Source organism: Hyla sarda, chromosome 2, assembly GCF_029499605.1.
Source record: "Hyla sarda isolate aHylSar1 chromosome 2, aHylSar1.hap1, whole genome shotgun sequence".
Classification (NCBI taxonomy): domain Eukaryota; kingdom Metazoa; phylum Chordata; class Amphibia; order Anura; family Hylidae; genus Hyla; species Hyla sarda.
Genome location: NC_079190.1, coordinates 171,531,875 through 171,548,366, shown reverse-complemented (window position 1 = coordinate 171,548,366; position 16,492 = coordinate 171,531,875). Strand labels below are relative to the sequence as shown.

General features: G+C 39.0%; 1 protein-coding gene across 8 annotated transcripts in view; it reads right to left on the bottom strand.

Moving 5' to 3' along the window:
* Window positions 1–16,492, bottom strand: part of MYO16 (myosin XVI) — a 483,589-nt gene that overhangs the window by 35,843 nt on the left and 431,254 nt on the right. For all 8 annotated transcript variants that reach the window (XM_056555738.1, XM_056555737.1, XM_056555733.1 and 5 more), the window contains one exon: window positions 12,649–13,800. In XM_056555738.1, the coding sequence (XP_056411713.1) occupies window positions 12,649–13,800 (1,152 nt within the window). The remainder of the gene's footprint in view (window positions 1–12,648; window positions 13,801–16,492) is intronic.

Below are 16,492 nucleotides of genomic sequence, written 5' to 3'. Positions count from 1 at the left end.
CAGCAGAAAGCACTGTGCATAGGGGAATTAGAAGGACTTGATTGATATACATTTTGTTAATAACCATTATATTATTGGTCTGTGGCAATTTGTTAAGATTGCATTGTTTTGACAGTGCTATCTGAGATATGACTTTGTCATGCACTTCAACATGTTTTATTTTATTTTTTTCTGGTGTTGCTTAAGGGGTATTCCAGGATTTTTATTTTATTTTACTGTGCTAAAGGGGCTGCAAAGTTAGTGTAGTCCATAATGTAGTTTCTGTACCTGTGTTCGATGGCTGGTCTTGCAATTCTTATGTGATCTTTGTTCATTTTTAGTAGCTTACAAAATTAGTCTTTCTCTGGCGTTTCCCAGGTTGCAGTGTGGCCCGAGACATTAAATCACTAGTCAGGTGTTTAAAGGGAGCGTGTCTTTGTTTCAATGGGTGGAGCGACTACAGGGTGGGAGGGAGAAAATTTTCCAAAGGACTGCAGGGAATAGTAGTTTCAAGCACAGCACGTATGTAAGGGAGCCTATCTGTGCTGCAATGCATGGGGTGGCTGACGTGGGAGAGAGTTAAGGCACCTCCCACCTAGAAACAAGGAATCCTGGAGATTGTAGTTGGAGGGAGGAAACAAAAACAGGAAATAGCGAGTACACAAACAAACCAGCATTGTTATAGGGGACTCAAGACATGGCTATTTACCACCAGCACAAGCAAAATTCCTTGCTAAATATGTCCATTACTGTCTGGCAGGTATTAACCCCTTAAGGACCAAGGACGTACCGGTACGTCCTTGGTCCTGCTCTTCTGATATAACGCGGGGTTACACAGTAACCCCGCGTCATATCATGGCGGGCCCGGCGTCATAGTTAAGCCGGGACCCGCCTCTAATAGCGCGCAGCGCCGATCGCGGCGCTGCGCGCTATTAACCCTTTAGCCGCGCGCTCAGAGCTGAGCCGCGCGGGTAAAAGTGAAAGTGAAAGTTCCCGACTAGCTCAGTCGAGCTGTTCGGGATAGCCGCGGCTAATCGCGGCATCCCGAACAGCTGACAGGACAGCGGGAGGGCCCCTTCCTGCCTCCTCCCTGTCCGATTGCCGAATGACTGCTCAGTGCCTGAGATCCAGGCATGAGCAGTCATGCGGCAGAATCGTTGATCACTGGTTTCTTATGAGAAACCAGTGATCAACATAGAAGATCAGTGTGTGCAGTGTTATAGGTCCCTATGGGACCTATAACACTGCAGAAAAAAAGTGAAAAAAAAAAGTGAATAAAGATCATTTAACTCCTCCCCTATTAAAAGTTTGAATCACCCCCCTTTTCCAATAAAAAAAAAAACACAGTGTAAATAAAAATAAAAATAAACATATGTGGTATCACCGCGTGCGGAAATGTCCGAATTATAAAAATATATCATTAATTAAACCGCTCGGTCAATGGCGTGCGCGCAAAAAAATTCCAAAGTCCAAAATAGTGCATTTTTGGTCACTTTTTATATAATTTAAAAATGAATAAAAAGTGATCAATAAGTCCTATCAATGCAAAAATGGTACCGTTAAAAACTTCAGATCACAGCGCAAAAAATGAGCCCTCATACCGCCCCATACACGTAAAAATAAAAAAGTTATAGGGGTCAGAAGATGACAATTTTAAACGTATTAATTTTCCTGCATGTAGTTATGATTTTTTCCAGAAGTCCGACAAAATCAAACCTATATAAGTAGGGTATCATTTTAATCGTATGGACCTACAGAATACACATCAGGTGTCATTTTTACCGAAAAATGTACTACGTAGAAACGGAAGCCCCCAAAAGTTACAAAACAGCGTTTTTTTTTCAATTTTGTCGCACAATGATTTTTTTTCCCGCTTCACCATAGATTTTTGGGCAAAATGACTGACGTCATTACAAAGTAGAATTGGTGGCGCAAAAAATAAGCCATCATATGGATTTTTAGGTGTAAATTTGAAAGAGTTATGATTTTTTAAAGGCAAGGAGCAAAAAACGAAAATGCAAAAACGGAAAAACCTCCGGTCCTTAAGGGGTTAAAGTCCCCTTATGTTGGATAACCATTTTAAAAAAGGTTCTTTGTGAGCTAAAGGGGTATACTGATGTGACATAAAGGACACAAGGAGCACCATCCTCTTAATTTTTTGATAAAAATGTGGCAAACTTATTTTCAAAAACCCACATCCATTTATCTCCATCCCCACAGGTGAACCTCTGTAGATACAACAGAGATGGTCAACCACTGGGGCCTGTTATTGAATATTGGCTTGCCAAAGTAGTTATCCATGCCTTTCTTTCTTGGATTTGATGCACTGCTGCACCAAGGTTACCATTTTTAAGGCTATGTTCACAAGGGCAATGTCTGCACAGAAAATGTTCGTGCGGACATTGCCCCAAAAGTGGAGCACCAGCAAAACTCTGCACAGGAATTCAGAACATACCCTTAATGGTCTATTCACACGTACAGTATTCTGTGCAGATTTGATGCACAGAATTATCTGCTGCAGATTTCAATGTAAACTGAACACAGCTTGAAATCCTGCGCATCAAATCTGCGCAGAATACTGTACGTGTGAATAGATCCTAAATTGATAATTTTCACATGAGCAACCCACTATTCAAGTGCCTTACCTGAAGTATTGTGGAATGCAGCAGTGTTGCTCCTTGGGCAACACTTACAAAGGGCATGAGCAAGGCATTATGCCAGTACCAGTACAGGAACCCTACATTCAGTATATATCCAGGAGTACAAGTACATAGGAAAGGGCTGACCTGTTGGATCAAGTTCTGAAGTCATACAGCACCATGTAGAAATAACAGGTGTGTGAGCTGGCCATGCTTAGTATACAAATAGCATTGTGTAATTCTTTCATGTTATTCCAAAGTGGGGGCCAGAGAGGAATGTTCCTAAAATTCCAAGAGATGCTGACCCTAATATTTTGGGGTAAAAAAGGGAAAGCCCATACACCTGTTTTGTATCAGGACATCATTTTCCAGGGAAGTTTCCCCAATTGAGAAGGAAAGAACCAAAAAAAGTACAGAATGTTTTCTTTCTTTTCCCTCTCTTTGAACACAATGCATCAACGCAACCCCTACTCCACAAAGCCAGGACTTTGTATGAAATCTAAATCCATACATTTTTTTTTTTTTTTCAATTTTGTAGTTTAATTCCTGTTAAATCTTGTGTTTTGCTTGTTTGGTTTGGCACATGCTATTGATGATTTGCATTCTATACCCATGTTTTTAAGTTCTTTTTTTTTTAACCCGGAGGATGTGCGACACATTTTCCCATGCGACACAAAAAAAAAACCCATGTGACAGAAAATGTACATTAGTAAATCAGCTCCCATAAAAAGAGGAGTGAAATCTAAAACACTCCAGAAAGAATACTCGGATTTTAGTAAATCAGGGCCATTATCTTTATTCTGTAGGTCCACATGGTCTTTATTCTGTAGGTCCACAGGGATACCCAATTTATGTAGGTTTTATTTATTTTACTACTTAAAAAAACATCATAACTACATGCACCAACATTAGAATGTTTAAAATTGTCATCTTCTGACTTCTATAACTTAATTTTTGCGTTTATGGGGCTATATGAAAGCTTGTTTTTTTGCGTCGTGGTCTGTAGTTTTTATCGGTACCATTTTTGTTTTGATGGGACTTTTTGATTGCTTTTTATTAATATTTATATATAAAGTTACCAAAAATTCACTATTTTGGACGTTGGTACTTTTTGTACGTGTATGCCATCGACCGTGCGGTTTAGCTAACCTTACATTATTTTATTTAAAAAATAGGAAAAAGTGGGTGATTTAAACTTTTATTGGGGAGGGGGGCTTATTCACATGTATTCTCTTAATTTTTTTTAACAAATTTTAAAAATTTTTTTAACCCCCTTAGGAGCTAAAAATATTGATCAGTGTTACCGGCGCTCTGCTGCTCTAGCATTCTGCGCAGGCATATCACCGATTGGACAACGAGGAGGCAGGTGAGGAACTTCCTGTCGCTGATCGGGACATCGCGATTCTGTTGTAATTGTCCCAATCAGCTCCGCTGAGCTGCCGGGATAGTTTAACTTTCAGTTTAGATGCCTCAATCAACTTTGATCGCAGCATCTAAAGGGTTAATGCCGGGCATCAGCCCGATCGACAGTGCCCTGCATTAGCCGTGGGTCCTGGCTACCCGTAGCAACTGAGACCCAGAAGGTTTAACCCGTTCTCCGCTTGTGAGAATGGTTTAAACCCCATTAGTGGGGCACAGGACATACAGGTATGCCTCGGGAACGGGGGCGTACCCGTATGCCCTGCATCCTTAACCCCTTAACGACCAAGGACGTATATTTACGTCCTTGGCCGGCTCCCGCGATATAACGCGGGTTCACACGGTGACCCCGCGTCATATCGGGTCGGTCCCGGCATGTATCTGATACATGCCGGGACCCGGGGCTAATAGCGCGCGGCAGTGATCGCGGTGCCGCGTGCTATTAACCCTTTAGACGCGGCGTTCAAAGTTGAACGCCACGTCTAAACCGAAAGTAAAACCTTCCCGGCTGCTCAGTGGGGCTGATCGGGACCACCGCAGTGAAAATGCGGTGTCCCGATCAGCTGGGACATGAGCGGAGGTCCTCTTACCTGCCTCCGGCGTGTCCCCTCGGTGATTGATTGCTCCAGGCCTGAGATTCAGGCTTGAGCAATCGACCGCCCATAACCATGATCATTGCAAAGCTATGGCTTTGCAGGGATCAGGGTAAAAGATCAGTGTGTGCAGTGTTATAGGTCCCTATGGGAGCTATAACACTGCAAAAAGAAAGTGTAAAAAAAAAACTTAATAAATGTGATTTAACTCTTTCCTAAATAAAAGTTCAAATCACCCCCCTTTTCCCATAAAAAAACACCATGTAAATAAAAATAAATATAAACATATGTGGTATCGCTGCATGCGTAAATGTCCGAACTATAAAAATATATCATTAATTAAACCGCACGGTCAATGGCGTACGCGCAAAAAAAATCAAAAGTCCAAAATGACGTATTTTTGGTTGCTTTTCATATCATGAAAAAATGAATAAAAAGCGATCAAAAAGTCCGATCAATACAAACATGGTACCGCTAAAAACTTCACATCACGGCGCAAAAAATGAGTCCTCGTACCGCTCCATAAGTGGAGAAATAAAAAAAGTTATAGGGGTCAGAAGATGACAATTTTAAACATATACATTTTTCAGCATGTAGTTATGATTTTTTACAGAAGTATGACAAAATCAAACCTATATAAGTAGGGTATCATTTTAACCCTATGGACCGACAGAATAAATATAAGGTGTCATTTTTACCAAAAAATGTACTGCGTAGAAACGGAAGCCCCCAAAAGTTACAAAATGGCGTTTTTTCTTCAATTTTGTCGCACAATGATTTCTTTTTCCGTTTCGCCGTAGATTTTTGGGTACAATGACTAATGTCACTGCAAAGTAGAATTGGTGGCGCAAAAAATAAGCCATCATATGGATTTTTAGGTGCAAAATTGAAAGGGTTATGATTTTTAAAAGGTGAGGAGGAAAAAATGAAAGTGCAAAAACGGAAAAACCCATGGTCCTTAGGGGGTTAAAGAGGCACTGTCATTGTTAAAAACTTTTCATATATTGCAGGACTCATTATAATATGACATTTCACAATATACACCTGTAAAATATTTTTTTCATTTTCACCTGAAATTCAAGCTCAAAATAGCCGCCACCAGGGGTCGCCTGTCTTTTAGACAGAGAGACTAGTCTAGATTTTACAGCATACTGGATACCAGCTGTAAAGCATACCAGTATCCAGTATAGGAGATTTCTATTGAGTGTATGCAAAACTACAGATAAAGGATGTGTGGACATGCTGGGAGCTGTATTTTTACAACAGCTGGAGGCAACACTGCTCTAACACAGTTATTTACAAACATTGCAGCTTCAGTTGTTACTAAAGTACAACTCCCAGCATGCTGAAATAGTCAAAGCTTTCTCGGACTCCTGAATGACAAAGAAGTTGATCAGACATTCAGGAGTCTGTGAAAGATGAATGACACATATAGTGACAGCTATGCTGAATAGCATCCAGCTTTACTAGGAGAAGATAAAACAGATAGAACATGTATTCATAAAAATGCTGTACTTTTATAAAGATCTATTCTTATATTTATACATTTTATCCTGTTATGAATTCATAATGTCTTCTGATTACTACAGGCAAGCTCCAAGTATTTTCCTCTGACACATGACACAGCATAAAACCAGAGAGGAAAGGGTTACAGAGTAGAGAGCACTGATTGGCTGACTGCACAGGCTTGCTCCTGTGAGGGAGACAGACTGACACGCCCCCTCCAGCCCGCACAATGAAAATGTAACTCACCAGAAGATAAATGCTTATATCTCTGGATATATAGGTCCGAGACACATAAAAATTATATGCACATGATCAGGATTGGGTCCCGATTAACATATCACTTTTTTTTGCTCTATGACAGGTACGCTTTAAGGAGTTAAAAGGGTATTCCGGTGAATTATTTTTTTTTCATATCAACTGGCTCTAGAAAGTTAAACAGATTTTTAAACTACTTCTATTACATTTTTTTTATCCTTCCAGTACTTATCAGCTGCTGAAGTAGAGTTGTTCTTTTCTGTGTTACAACAGTGCTCTTGCAGGAGAGGTTTGCTATGGGGATTTGCTCCTACTCTGGACAGTTCCTGAGACAGACAGAGTTGTCAACAGAGAGCACTGTCGTCAAACAGAAAATGACAACTCAACTTCAGCAGCTGATAAGTACTGGTAGGATTAAGATTTTAATATAGAAGTAATTTACAAATCTGTTTAACTTTCTGGAGCCAGTTGATATGAAAAAAATGTTTAGAGCTGCAGTCCCTTCCGTCCTCCTTCCCCATGCTCACCTCTGTGACATGTCAGTCCTGACGCTCAGCTCCCTGCACATCCCTGACCTCCTCAATGTGCAGACCTCCTCACTAATTGTCACACACAGCTTTCCAAGGCTCCTGACCTTTTTTTTACTGAAACATTTATGGCCATTAAGGAGCCTGGGAAAGCTGTGTGTGTGTGGCAGTCAGACCCTATAATGACTCATGGTCCTGTAATGATAACAAAGTCTGACTGTCACACACAGCTTTTCCAAACTCCCGAATGGCCAGAAATGTCAGTACTAAGCAGATCCCATGCCATTCAGCAGTCTGGGAAAGCTGCGTGAGAAAGGCTCTGTTATCATTACAGGGACATGAGTCATTACAGGGCATAACTGTAAGACACAGCTTTACCAGGTTCCTTAATTAATATAAACGTTTCAGTGCAAAGCATATCACGTGCTCTTCAGGAGCCTGGGAAAGCTGTGCGTGGGAGCTACACTCGGTACAAAGTCTGCATGTGTCTTTGTTCTGAGTGTGCGTGCGTCACTGACTATGTCTGTCCCTTACTGGGTCACCGCAGACTGACTGCAGGCGGACATGTTTACACTAGACTGGGAACCATGGAATAGATCTGTTAAAATGTCATCCACTGGTATTGTAATATGCTGCATCTGCCGCAGATTCTTTATATATATATATATATATATATATATATATATACACCATTAATCTGTAGAAGCTGTACTTTACCACTGTTCAGTCACCAACAAGATGTTGCGGCACAGGTGAATTTCTCCCCCTTCTCTTGCACAGACACAAGAGGAAGGGAGGTGTGAGGTCACCAGCAGGGAGAGGGGTGGGTCAAATTTGCAGCAGCCAAGTTTCAAGTTACTTTCCCTTCACATTCTTATTTTAGCTCCCTCTACTGGTCAACAGTGGGATATAAGAAAATTTTAATTATTATTTTTCATATTTTCTGACAAGGGAAGTTTTTTTCTAAAGATTTCCCAAAAAATATAAACTATATAAACAAATGTATTTAACCTTTAAGAAAAAAAAGTATAATTTGGTGACACATTCCCTTTAAAATGATACAGTATTAGAACTCTCATTTGCATTGCTCTTGTAGAAAGGGTATACTGTACACTTGAATATAGTAGTTATGTGTAACAGAACTAATATATATATATATATATATATATATATATATATATTGCATGTGAATTAAAGTGGGTTCAGATGGTCATGTTTTAAACATTAATTAGGGTACAGCCACCAACAAGATTAGTGATCTTACTCTTTACGTGTTCTCTATATACGTCAACATTGTTAAGTTGTTTAATGAATGTGCTGTGTCTAATCTCACAGTTCCAAGTTGCAGTTATTGAGGCAGTCAAATAATTGCATTTCTGGGGTCATTTATTACAAGCAGCACTTATAAGTTGTAACATTTTAATATGTGTACAATAGTACATATCCTAACACATCAACTTTATGTGCACTTCTGATGTGTGCAAACATTGAGAGGTGAAATTCGAGTTCAAACAAACATGTTGTTAGCACATGAAAATGACATCACCATGAACGGTCAACCATTGCACGTCATGCCATGTCACTTCTCCATTCAAAGTTCATTATATGGTTCACCTGAATGTAAGTCTACAACTGTGTTTCCTGTTTTTCATGCAGAAAATATTGAATAAACTCATGTTCATGTCAAACAGATGTTGTATAAAACAAATAAATACAAAGAAGCTAAGAAATGAAAATAAAGGAAATAAATAAATATGCAAAATAAAAAAATTCAGATTACTATAAGCAGCCTACATTAACTAAAGCAATGGGGTATAAAATTATCAATATTTTTGAAGCATTAGAAATGTTCCCATTACACTTACACATCAGTGGTGGATATTATTATTTGTGATTAAAAAAATTATGTTTTAAGCATCTTCCTTCTTATCTTTTTGCTTATTTTTTGCTTATTTTGTTTATTTATTGTTGGAAGACTATATTTATTTTGGGCAGTAGAGACCTGTTACCTTTTTCTACGTTCTCTTTATGCGCTTTGTATAAAACTTACTTTTTACAAAAATTAAGAAAAAAACAAACAAACATACAAAAAAAAAAACTGTGTGTGAACATACTGTAGCCTATGTAGTTTGGAAGAAAGTTATTAGAGAGGAGTCCCTTGTTTAGGATGTCAATCTCTTGGCTAAAGTGGAGAACAGGAACAAAGAGCATCTTCCCCTTGGGAAGAACGGCCCTGCATGACATCCCATTCATTTGAACAGACATCAATTAATTTATACCATGGTGCCAATGCAGCAAAATTAAAGACTCATTGCCTGATCTCTCCACAATTGATTTTAGTGGGTGCCCGCAGGGGGGACACATTGTTATAACTGTATTGGCAAGGAACCTTTCTAAGAAAGTGTTGAAAGTGAAGCCCTTCTAAAAAATGAGTTTTGAATATTGTAAGTAAATTCCTCTTTCCTGCCTTCTATGTAATAGTTTTCACAATGTTTTGTTTCAACAGCAAACATAAAATTATTATGTGACACATCTGACCACTGTCACTTTAAGCATTAATAACTCTAGGATGCTTTTACTTATGAATTTGATTCAGAGACTGTTTTTTCGTGACATATTCTACTTAAACATAGTGGTAAATTTCCGTTGATACTTGCATCATTTCTTGGTAAAAACTTCCAAAATTTCATGAAAAAATTAGAAAAGTTAGCTTTTTTTTTTTTTTTTTAATCTTTGAAGCTTGTAAGGAAAATAGACATGCCAAATAAATGATATATTGATTCACATATACAATATGTCTACATTTTCAAAATCTGAGTTTTTCAGGGACCAGTTCCGTTTTGAAATGGATTTGAGGGGCCTTCATATTAGAAATAACCCTTTAATTACCACATTATAAAAACTGCACCCCTCAAAGTATTCAAAATGACATTCAGAAAGTGTGTTAACCCTTTAGGTGTTTAACAGGAATAGCAGCAAAGTGAAGGAGAAAATTGAAAACCTTCATTTTGTACACTCGCATGTTCTTGTAGACCAAGTTTTTGAATTTTTACAAGGTGCAAAAGGAGAGAAATCCTCCCAAAATTCGCAACCCAATTTCTCTTGAATAAGGAAATACCTCATATGTATGTAAAAAGTTCTGCGTGCGCAGTAGAGGGCTCAAAAGGGAAGGAGTGAGTTCTTCTGAAATGGATTTTGGGGGGCATGTCGCATTTAGGAAGCACCTGTGGTGCCAGAACAGCAAAATAACAACAACATGGCATACTATTTTGGAAACTGCACCCCTCAAGGAACGTAACAAGGGGTACAGTGAGCCTTAGCACCCCACAGGTGTTTGACGACTTTTCATTAAAGTTGGCTGTGTAAATGAATTTTTCTTTTCACTAAAATGCAGTTTTTTCCCCCAAATGATTTTTTTTTACAAGGGGTAATAGGAGAAAATGCCCCCCAAAATGTGTAACCCCATCTCTTCTGAGTATGGAAATACCCCATGTGTGGAGGTCAAGTACACTGTGGGCGCACTACAATGCTCAGAAGAGAAAGAGCCACATTTGGCTTTTGGAAAGCAAATTTAGCTGAAATGGTTTTTGGGATGCATGTCCCATTTAGGAAGCCACTATGGTGCCAGAACAGAAAAAAAAACACATGGCATACTATTTTGGAAACTACACCCCTAAAGGAACGTAGCAAAGGGTACTTTGAGCCTTAAAAGCCCATAGGTGTTTGACTATTTTTTGTTAAAATTGAACGTGAAAATGAAAATATTTAATTTTTTCCACTAAAATGCTGGTTACCCCAAATTTTTCATTTTCACAAGGGGTAATAGGAGAAAAAGCCTCCCAAAATTTTTAACCACGTGTCTTATGAGTAAGAACATACCCCATATGTGCATGTAAAGTGCTCTGTGGGCTAACTACAATGCTCAGAAGAGAAGGAGCGCCATTGAGCTTTTGGAGAGAGAATTTGTTTGGAATGGAAGTCAGGCGCCATGTGTGTTTACAAAGCCCCTGTGGTGCCAGAACAGTGGACCCCCACATGTGACCTGATTTTGGAAACTACACCCCTCACAGAATTTAATAAGGGGTGCAGTGAGCATTTACACCCCACTGGCGTTTGACAGATCTTTGGAACAGTGGGCTTTGCAAATGAAAAAGTACATTTTTCATTTTCACGGACCACTGTTCCAAAAATCTGTCAGACACCTGTGGGGTGAAAATGCTCACTGTACCCCTTATTACATTACGTGAGGGGTGTGGTTTCCAAAATGGAGTCATATAAGGGTCTCAGGACCCCCCCCCCCCCAGGGTTTTTCATGGGGTGCTTGCTAAATGATTTCCAGCCCTTAAGTCCCAGGACGCGAGGGCGTACCTGTATGCCCTTGGTCCTGGAGGGGTTAACCTTGATGCCGAAGGAGGTCATGGAAGCCATAGGCTAATACAAGACTAATAGCTTAGAATAACATAAATAAATCATCATCCAATTCAACAGAGGAAAACAAGTCCATTGAAAGTGAAATAAACATACTGTGCATGCAAATCAAGCTATTTTTCACAAGTACATTTAAGTGTAGGAGAAGGACATGATAAAATGTCATGATGATTTTCTGTGAAGTATTTATTGCTAAGTTTCCTGGAAGAGGTTTTCCCAGAAGTAATTATCACATAATAAGTCAGGTATGAAGATAGCTAGAAACCATTCTGTGCAGGTGAATGCATTGCAGGTTATATCAGGCTTTGTCCTCATAGGTGGCTGCCAAAATACTACTTTACAATTTGCATGATTTTTTTTTTTTGGACAGCTACCACCTGTTTCCAAATCTGGGTCCTGATTTGTATTTATTTATACAGTCTGATGCTCATTACAATGTGTCTCAAAAGTTATTTTGCATTCACATGAAATAGGAAAAACTACAGAAAGATTACATTGAAATAAAGCTAGATTTACAACTGCAGAATTACTTGATCTATCATAACCAAGTGCCATATAGTTTCTTTAAAACGTAAATTAAGATTTTTTTTTTTATGTAGCATTCTCTGATCAGAGTTCTAAGGAATATATTGGGAGGTGTTAAAAACCTTAAAGTTTGACTAGAAGTGAAACAATTCATAAGACATGAAAAATTCAATAGGATTAGTATTTGTATTGAGTTCAAACTATTTCATAGGCCACTCAATTTTGAAAGTTTAGTTATATTAACATAAAAAAAAATGGGACTTGAAGTTCAAGGATTGGTAGCAGACAACACGTTTCAGGTCCCTTTGTGAGACCTTATGAAGAGGGGTAAAACTCAGGCGATCGTAAGAACACTGCTCCAACCACTCTCCTTGAACTTCAAATGTTTCCTGCATAGGATTCCAACTTGCAGGAGGATACCTGTCTGCCAGCAGTACCTTTAAAGGACCATCGGTATCCCTGAGTCCTGTTTTTGTTTCATGCAAGTGGTGGTGTTGCGCCTGCAGCACAACATCACAAAGGGAGTGCAAAGTACATGAACGGAACATTGAGCACTGACCTTTTTTTCCCTATTTTTTTCTGCATAAAAGTTGGGAGTTGGTACATGTCAAGCTGTTTTATTGTATTATTCAAAAACAACCAAAAATTGACACTATAATAACGTCATATATATCTAAAAAAAATATTTATGAAATCATATATAATAAAGAATTAAATTAATGTACTGAGAGAAGCTTATACTGGATGGCTCAATATAATCAAATACATTATATATACCTTCAAGTTCCCGAATCTTCTGTCCAGCTGCCGATTTTCTCAGTAGACTCCTTCCTGAATTAAAGAGTGTAGTTAACTCATCGAGTGGGCTAGTAACTTGACTTGCATTAGTAACACTGGTTGGGAATGAAGAAGGAGATTTAGTCTGTATTGTCCTTGCAATTTTCACCGGAGAAGAAAAGGGAAGTTTAGGCATTGTGCTACTTGAACCATCTGATAAAACAGGGCTTGATCTAGACAAAGATTTTAATGTCTCTGAATTTATTGTCTTTTTAGCTGTGTTGACTAACAAAGCATATGGAGTTTCTGTTGGAAAAGCAAAGTGTGTTGAGGACTGGTAAGAAGCAGAAGATGGATGTACAGGGGGAGTAGAAGGTGGAGACATCCTACTTGACACACTAAACACAGTAAACGCTGGTGAAGATGGTCTTTCATTTTCTCCTTTTTGGTGTTTTGAACACTGAGGTGATATAGGACTGGAACATTCAGCCTGTATAACATAGTTAATATTTGTTTCAAGAACTGGGAGTTTTATAACTTCAAGTGGTGTCAATGGTGACTCATCAGAAGCAGGAGAGCAAGTTACTGGAGCAGGGGGAAATACCAAAAGAGGAGGTCTATGAGGAAGGAGGTTTGGAAATGGAGCTGGTATGTCACATGGATCCTTGGACTGTACATCCTCTTTTTTACTGACATGGTGACTTATAACTGAAGCCAGGTTTATGTTCTGTAAAAATAATTGGGAACTCCCTGTTGTTACGGTATTGCTATTAATCTGATCAGGATGGAAATATTTCATCTCTTCATAGACCGCTTCTCCTTGTTCAGGACTGTTGGCCTCAATAGAACAATTCTTCTTAGCATTTCCAACCATCTCAATGTACACTGGTTCATTTTCATCTTCTTCCCGTGACATATACAAAGTTAGATTACCTTGGTGAGGTCCGTCTGCAGAAGCTGCCCTCTGCATGGTCCCAAAGTCACGATGACTTTTTTTTATTAACATACTTAATGGTTTTCCTTCTAATCTGTGAACACATATCTCCTCATAAGAGCCACTTAGTTTTGTATTAGGACTCCTCTTTGGTTTTGGTGGAGGAATTTTTTTCATTGTGCTATAATCATCACTATGTGGTCTTGGCCGAGACAAACCTAAAAATTAATAAAAAATCTTAGTTTTAAATTTTAGGCAGTACTAAGCCATTTAAAGAAACATACACTGACCAAAAAAAATCAATAGAAATATCAGATACTGGGTCTTTCCTTAAGGAGACAGAAAAGTGCTTCCCCCTGGCTTCCCAACAAAAAGGCTCTTAGAGGCTACTTTAAGATAGTGTACCAATTGGTGAGAGATCTTTGACTGCTAGACATGCCTCTACAGTGCACTTGAAGTCATTTTGCCCAGTTTACAGAATTCTAGAAGAGAAATATCATTGGACTAAGAGAAGCCGAATGGTAATTTTGATGTATTACGAGCCATCTAAGCATATGTATTGCCTTCCATTTACACATGGCACACAGGCAGTAGCAATCCTGTTTTTGCTTTGGAGTGATATACTGCTCTGACTGTTGGTGTGCTGATCCGGGGAGCTATTGCATATGGCAGTCGGTCACCCCGAATAGTGATACGAGGGACGTCAACAACTCACCAATATGTGTAGAACATCCTTTGGCCACATGTGTTACCTATCATGGCAGGGAAAAAAAATAATCACCTATCAAAAATAGCACCAACCATAAATAGATAAAATGAATAATCTTTATTGAACATACATGATTACATAAAACATCATTAAAAAGGATTAACAACAGTAAGAAAAATGTGCAGAGATCAGATATGTGCTATTCTATTAAAAGCACCAAAGAATCTGTCATGGTATAGTGGCAATAAGTTTGATGCAATATGAAATCAACACAAATACCAAATAATGTCACAAGGTGCACAGAAAAATGAGGCAAACACAGCATGTGAATCACAAGAGAAAAGGAGTGCAACAAACTAAATGTCACTGATGAGGTGTGGGAGCTGGAAAAAAGGGGACAAAAGGTGCCAAGAGGCAGAGTCGCCATGCAGCCACTGACACCATCTCACCACAATGTCCCCTGGAGAATGAATAACAAGTATCAAACTACCACATCCCAATCAGAGTCATGCTATTATACCCACTGGATCTGGTCACATACTACCCCTATGCCATTTTGCTACTCGCTTCATCAGAGAGTGTCCATGAGTCTCCCTGATGAAGCGAGTAGCGAAATGGCGTAGGGGTAGTGCGTGACAAGATCCGGCGAGTATAAAAGCATGACTCTGTGGGACATTGTGGTGAGATGGTGTCAGTGGCTGCATGGCGTCTCTGCCTCTTGGCACCTTTTGTCCCCTTTCTTCCAGCTCCCACACCTCATCAGTGACATTTAGTTTGTTGCACTCCTTTTCTCTTGTAATTCACATGCTGTGTTTGCCTCATTTTTCTGTGCACCTTGTGACATTATTTAGTATTTGTGTTGATTGCATATTGCATCAAACTTTTTACTACTATACCATGAGAGATTCTTTGGTGCTTTCAAGAGAATAGCACATATCTGATCTCTGCACATTTTTCTTACTGTTGTTTATCCTTTTTAATGATGTTTTATGTAATCATGCATGTTCCATAAAGATTATTCATTGTATATTTATTTATGTTTGATGCTATTTTTGATAGGTGATTATTATTAGTGTATTGTGCACTGAACAAATTTCTTTAATTTACTAGACACTTTGGCTCTATCTATTGGTTTATACTATCATGACAGGGCTTTCATCTGACATTTTCCAGCAAGGTTTCCAAGAAATGTTTCCACCAGATTGCAGCACTTCCTTGGCCCAATTGATTGCCAGAATTATCGCCAATCTAGCATTTATGGAGATCCAGTATTGGCAACCTACGAGTGTGCAGAATCTAAAGTCCCTGCTGCAACATCTGTGGGCAAATGTGCTACAGATGCCACATGGAAACTGAACTCAACTGTGTATCTTTGAATTGAATTGAATCTAGGCTAGAGGCGGCCTAACAAGGTACTAGACCTGGGGTTCCAAACTTGTGGCCCTCCAGATGTAGAAAAACTTTGACTCCCAGCATTCCCAGACAGCCATTAGCTGCAGCCAAGGCTATGTGGGCATGTCCAGGCATGCTGAGAGTTGAAGTTTTGTAACATCTGGAGGGCCACCAATTTGAGACCCCTGTACTAGACCCTCCTTATCATTGTACAGTTTTCCCAATGAACTTATCCTTTTTCTCTAGTATAGCAATAGTGTACATATATCATCATTGCATCTATATGTATACATTTCATTCAATTCCAACAACTCCTTTTTGGCTAATAATTTGTTTTGTCAATAAGCGTGTTTCAGTAGCTCTATTGCATGAATGGAATTCAATTATAAATTCAATGTATCACATCCCTTCCCCTTCATCCAACCATACCCCTTCCCTTCATCTCCTTGGTTAAACTTCATGGACGTATGTCTTTTTCAACCATACTAACTATGTAAAGTGTATATTTCAATTTTCTAGTAACATTTCAATAATGGAAGCAAATGTTCACTATGTTCCCTATTTTGCCATTTAGGGTGAGATTTATCAAAACCTGAAATAAAAAAAGTGGAAAAGTGGAGCAGTTACCCAAAGCAACTAATTTCAGAGGGCTTTTTAAAAACTAAAGAAGCAATCTGATTGATTGCTATGGGCAACTGTTCCACTTTTTCTCTAAACAGGTTTTGATAAATCTCATCCTCTATGTTAAAGGGGTTCTCCGGTGCTTAGGCTGGGTCCACACTACGTTTTGTCCCATACGGGAGCGCATA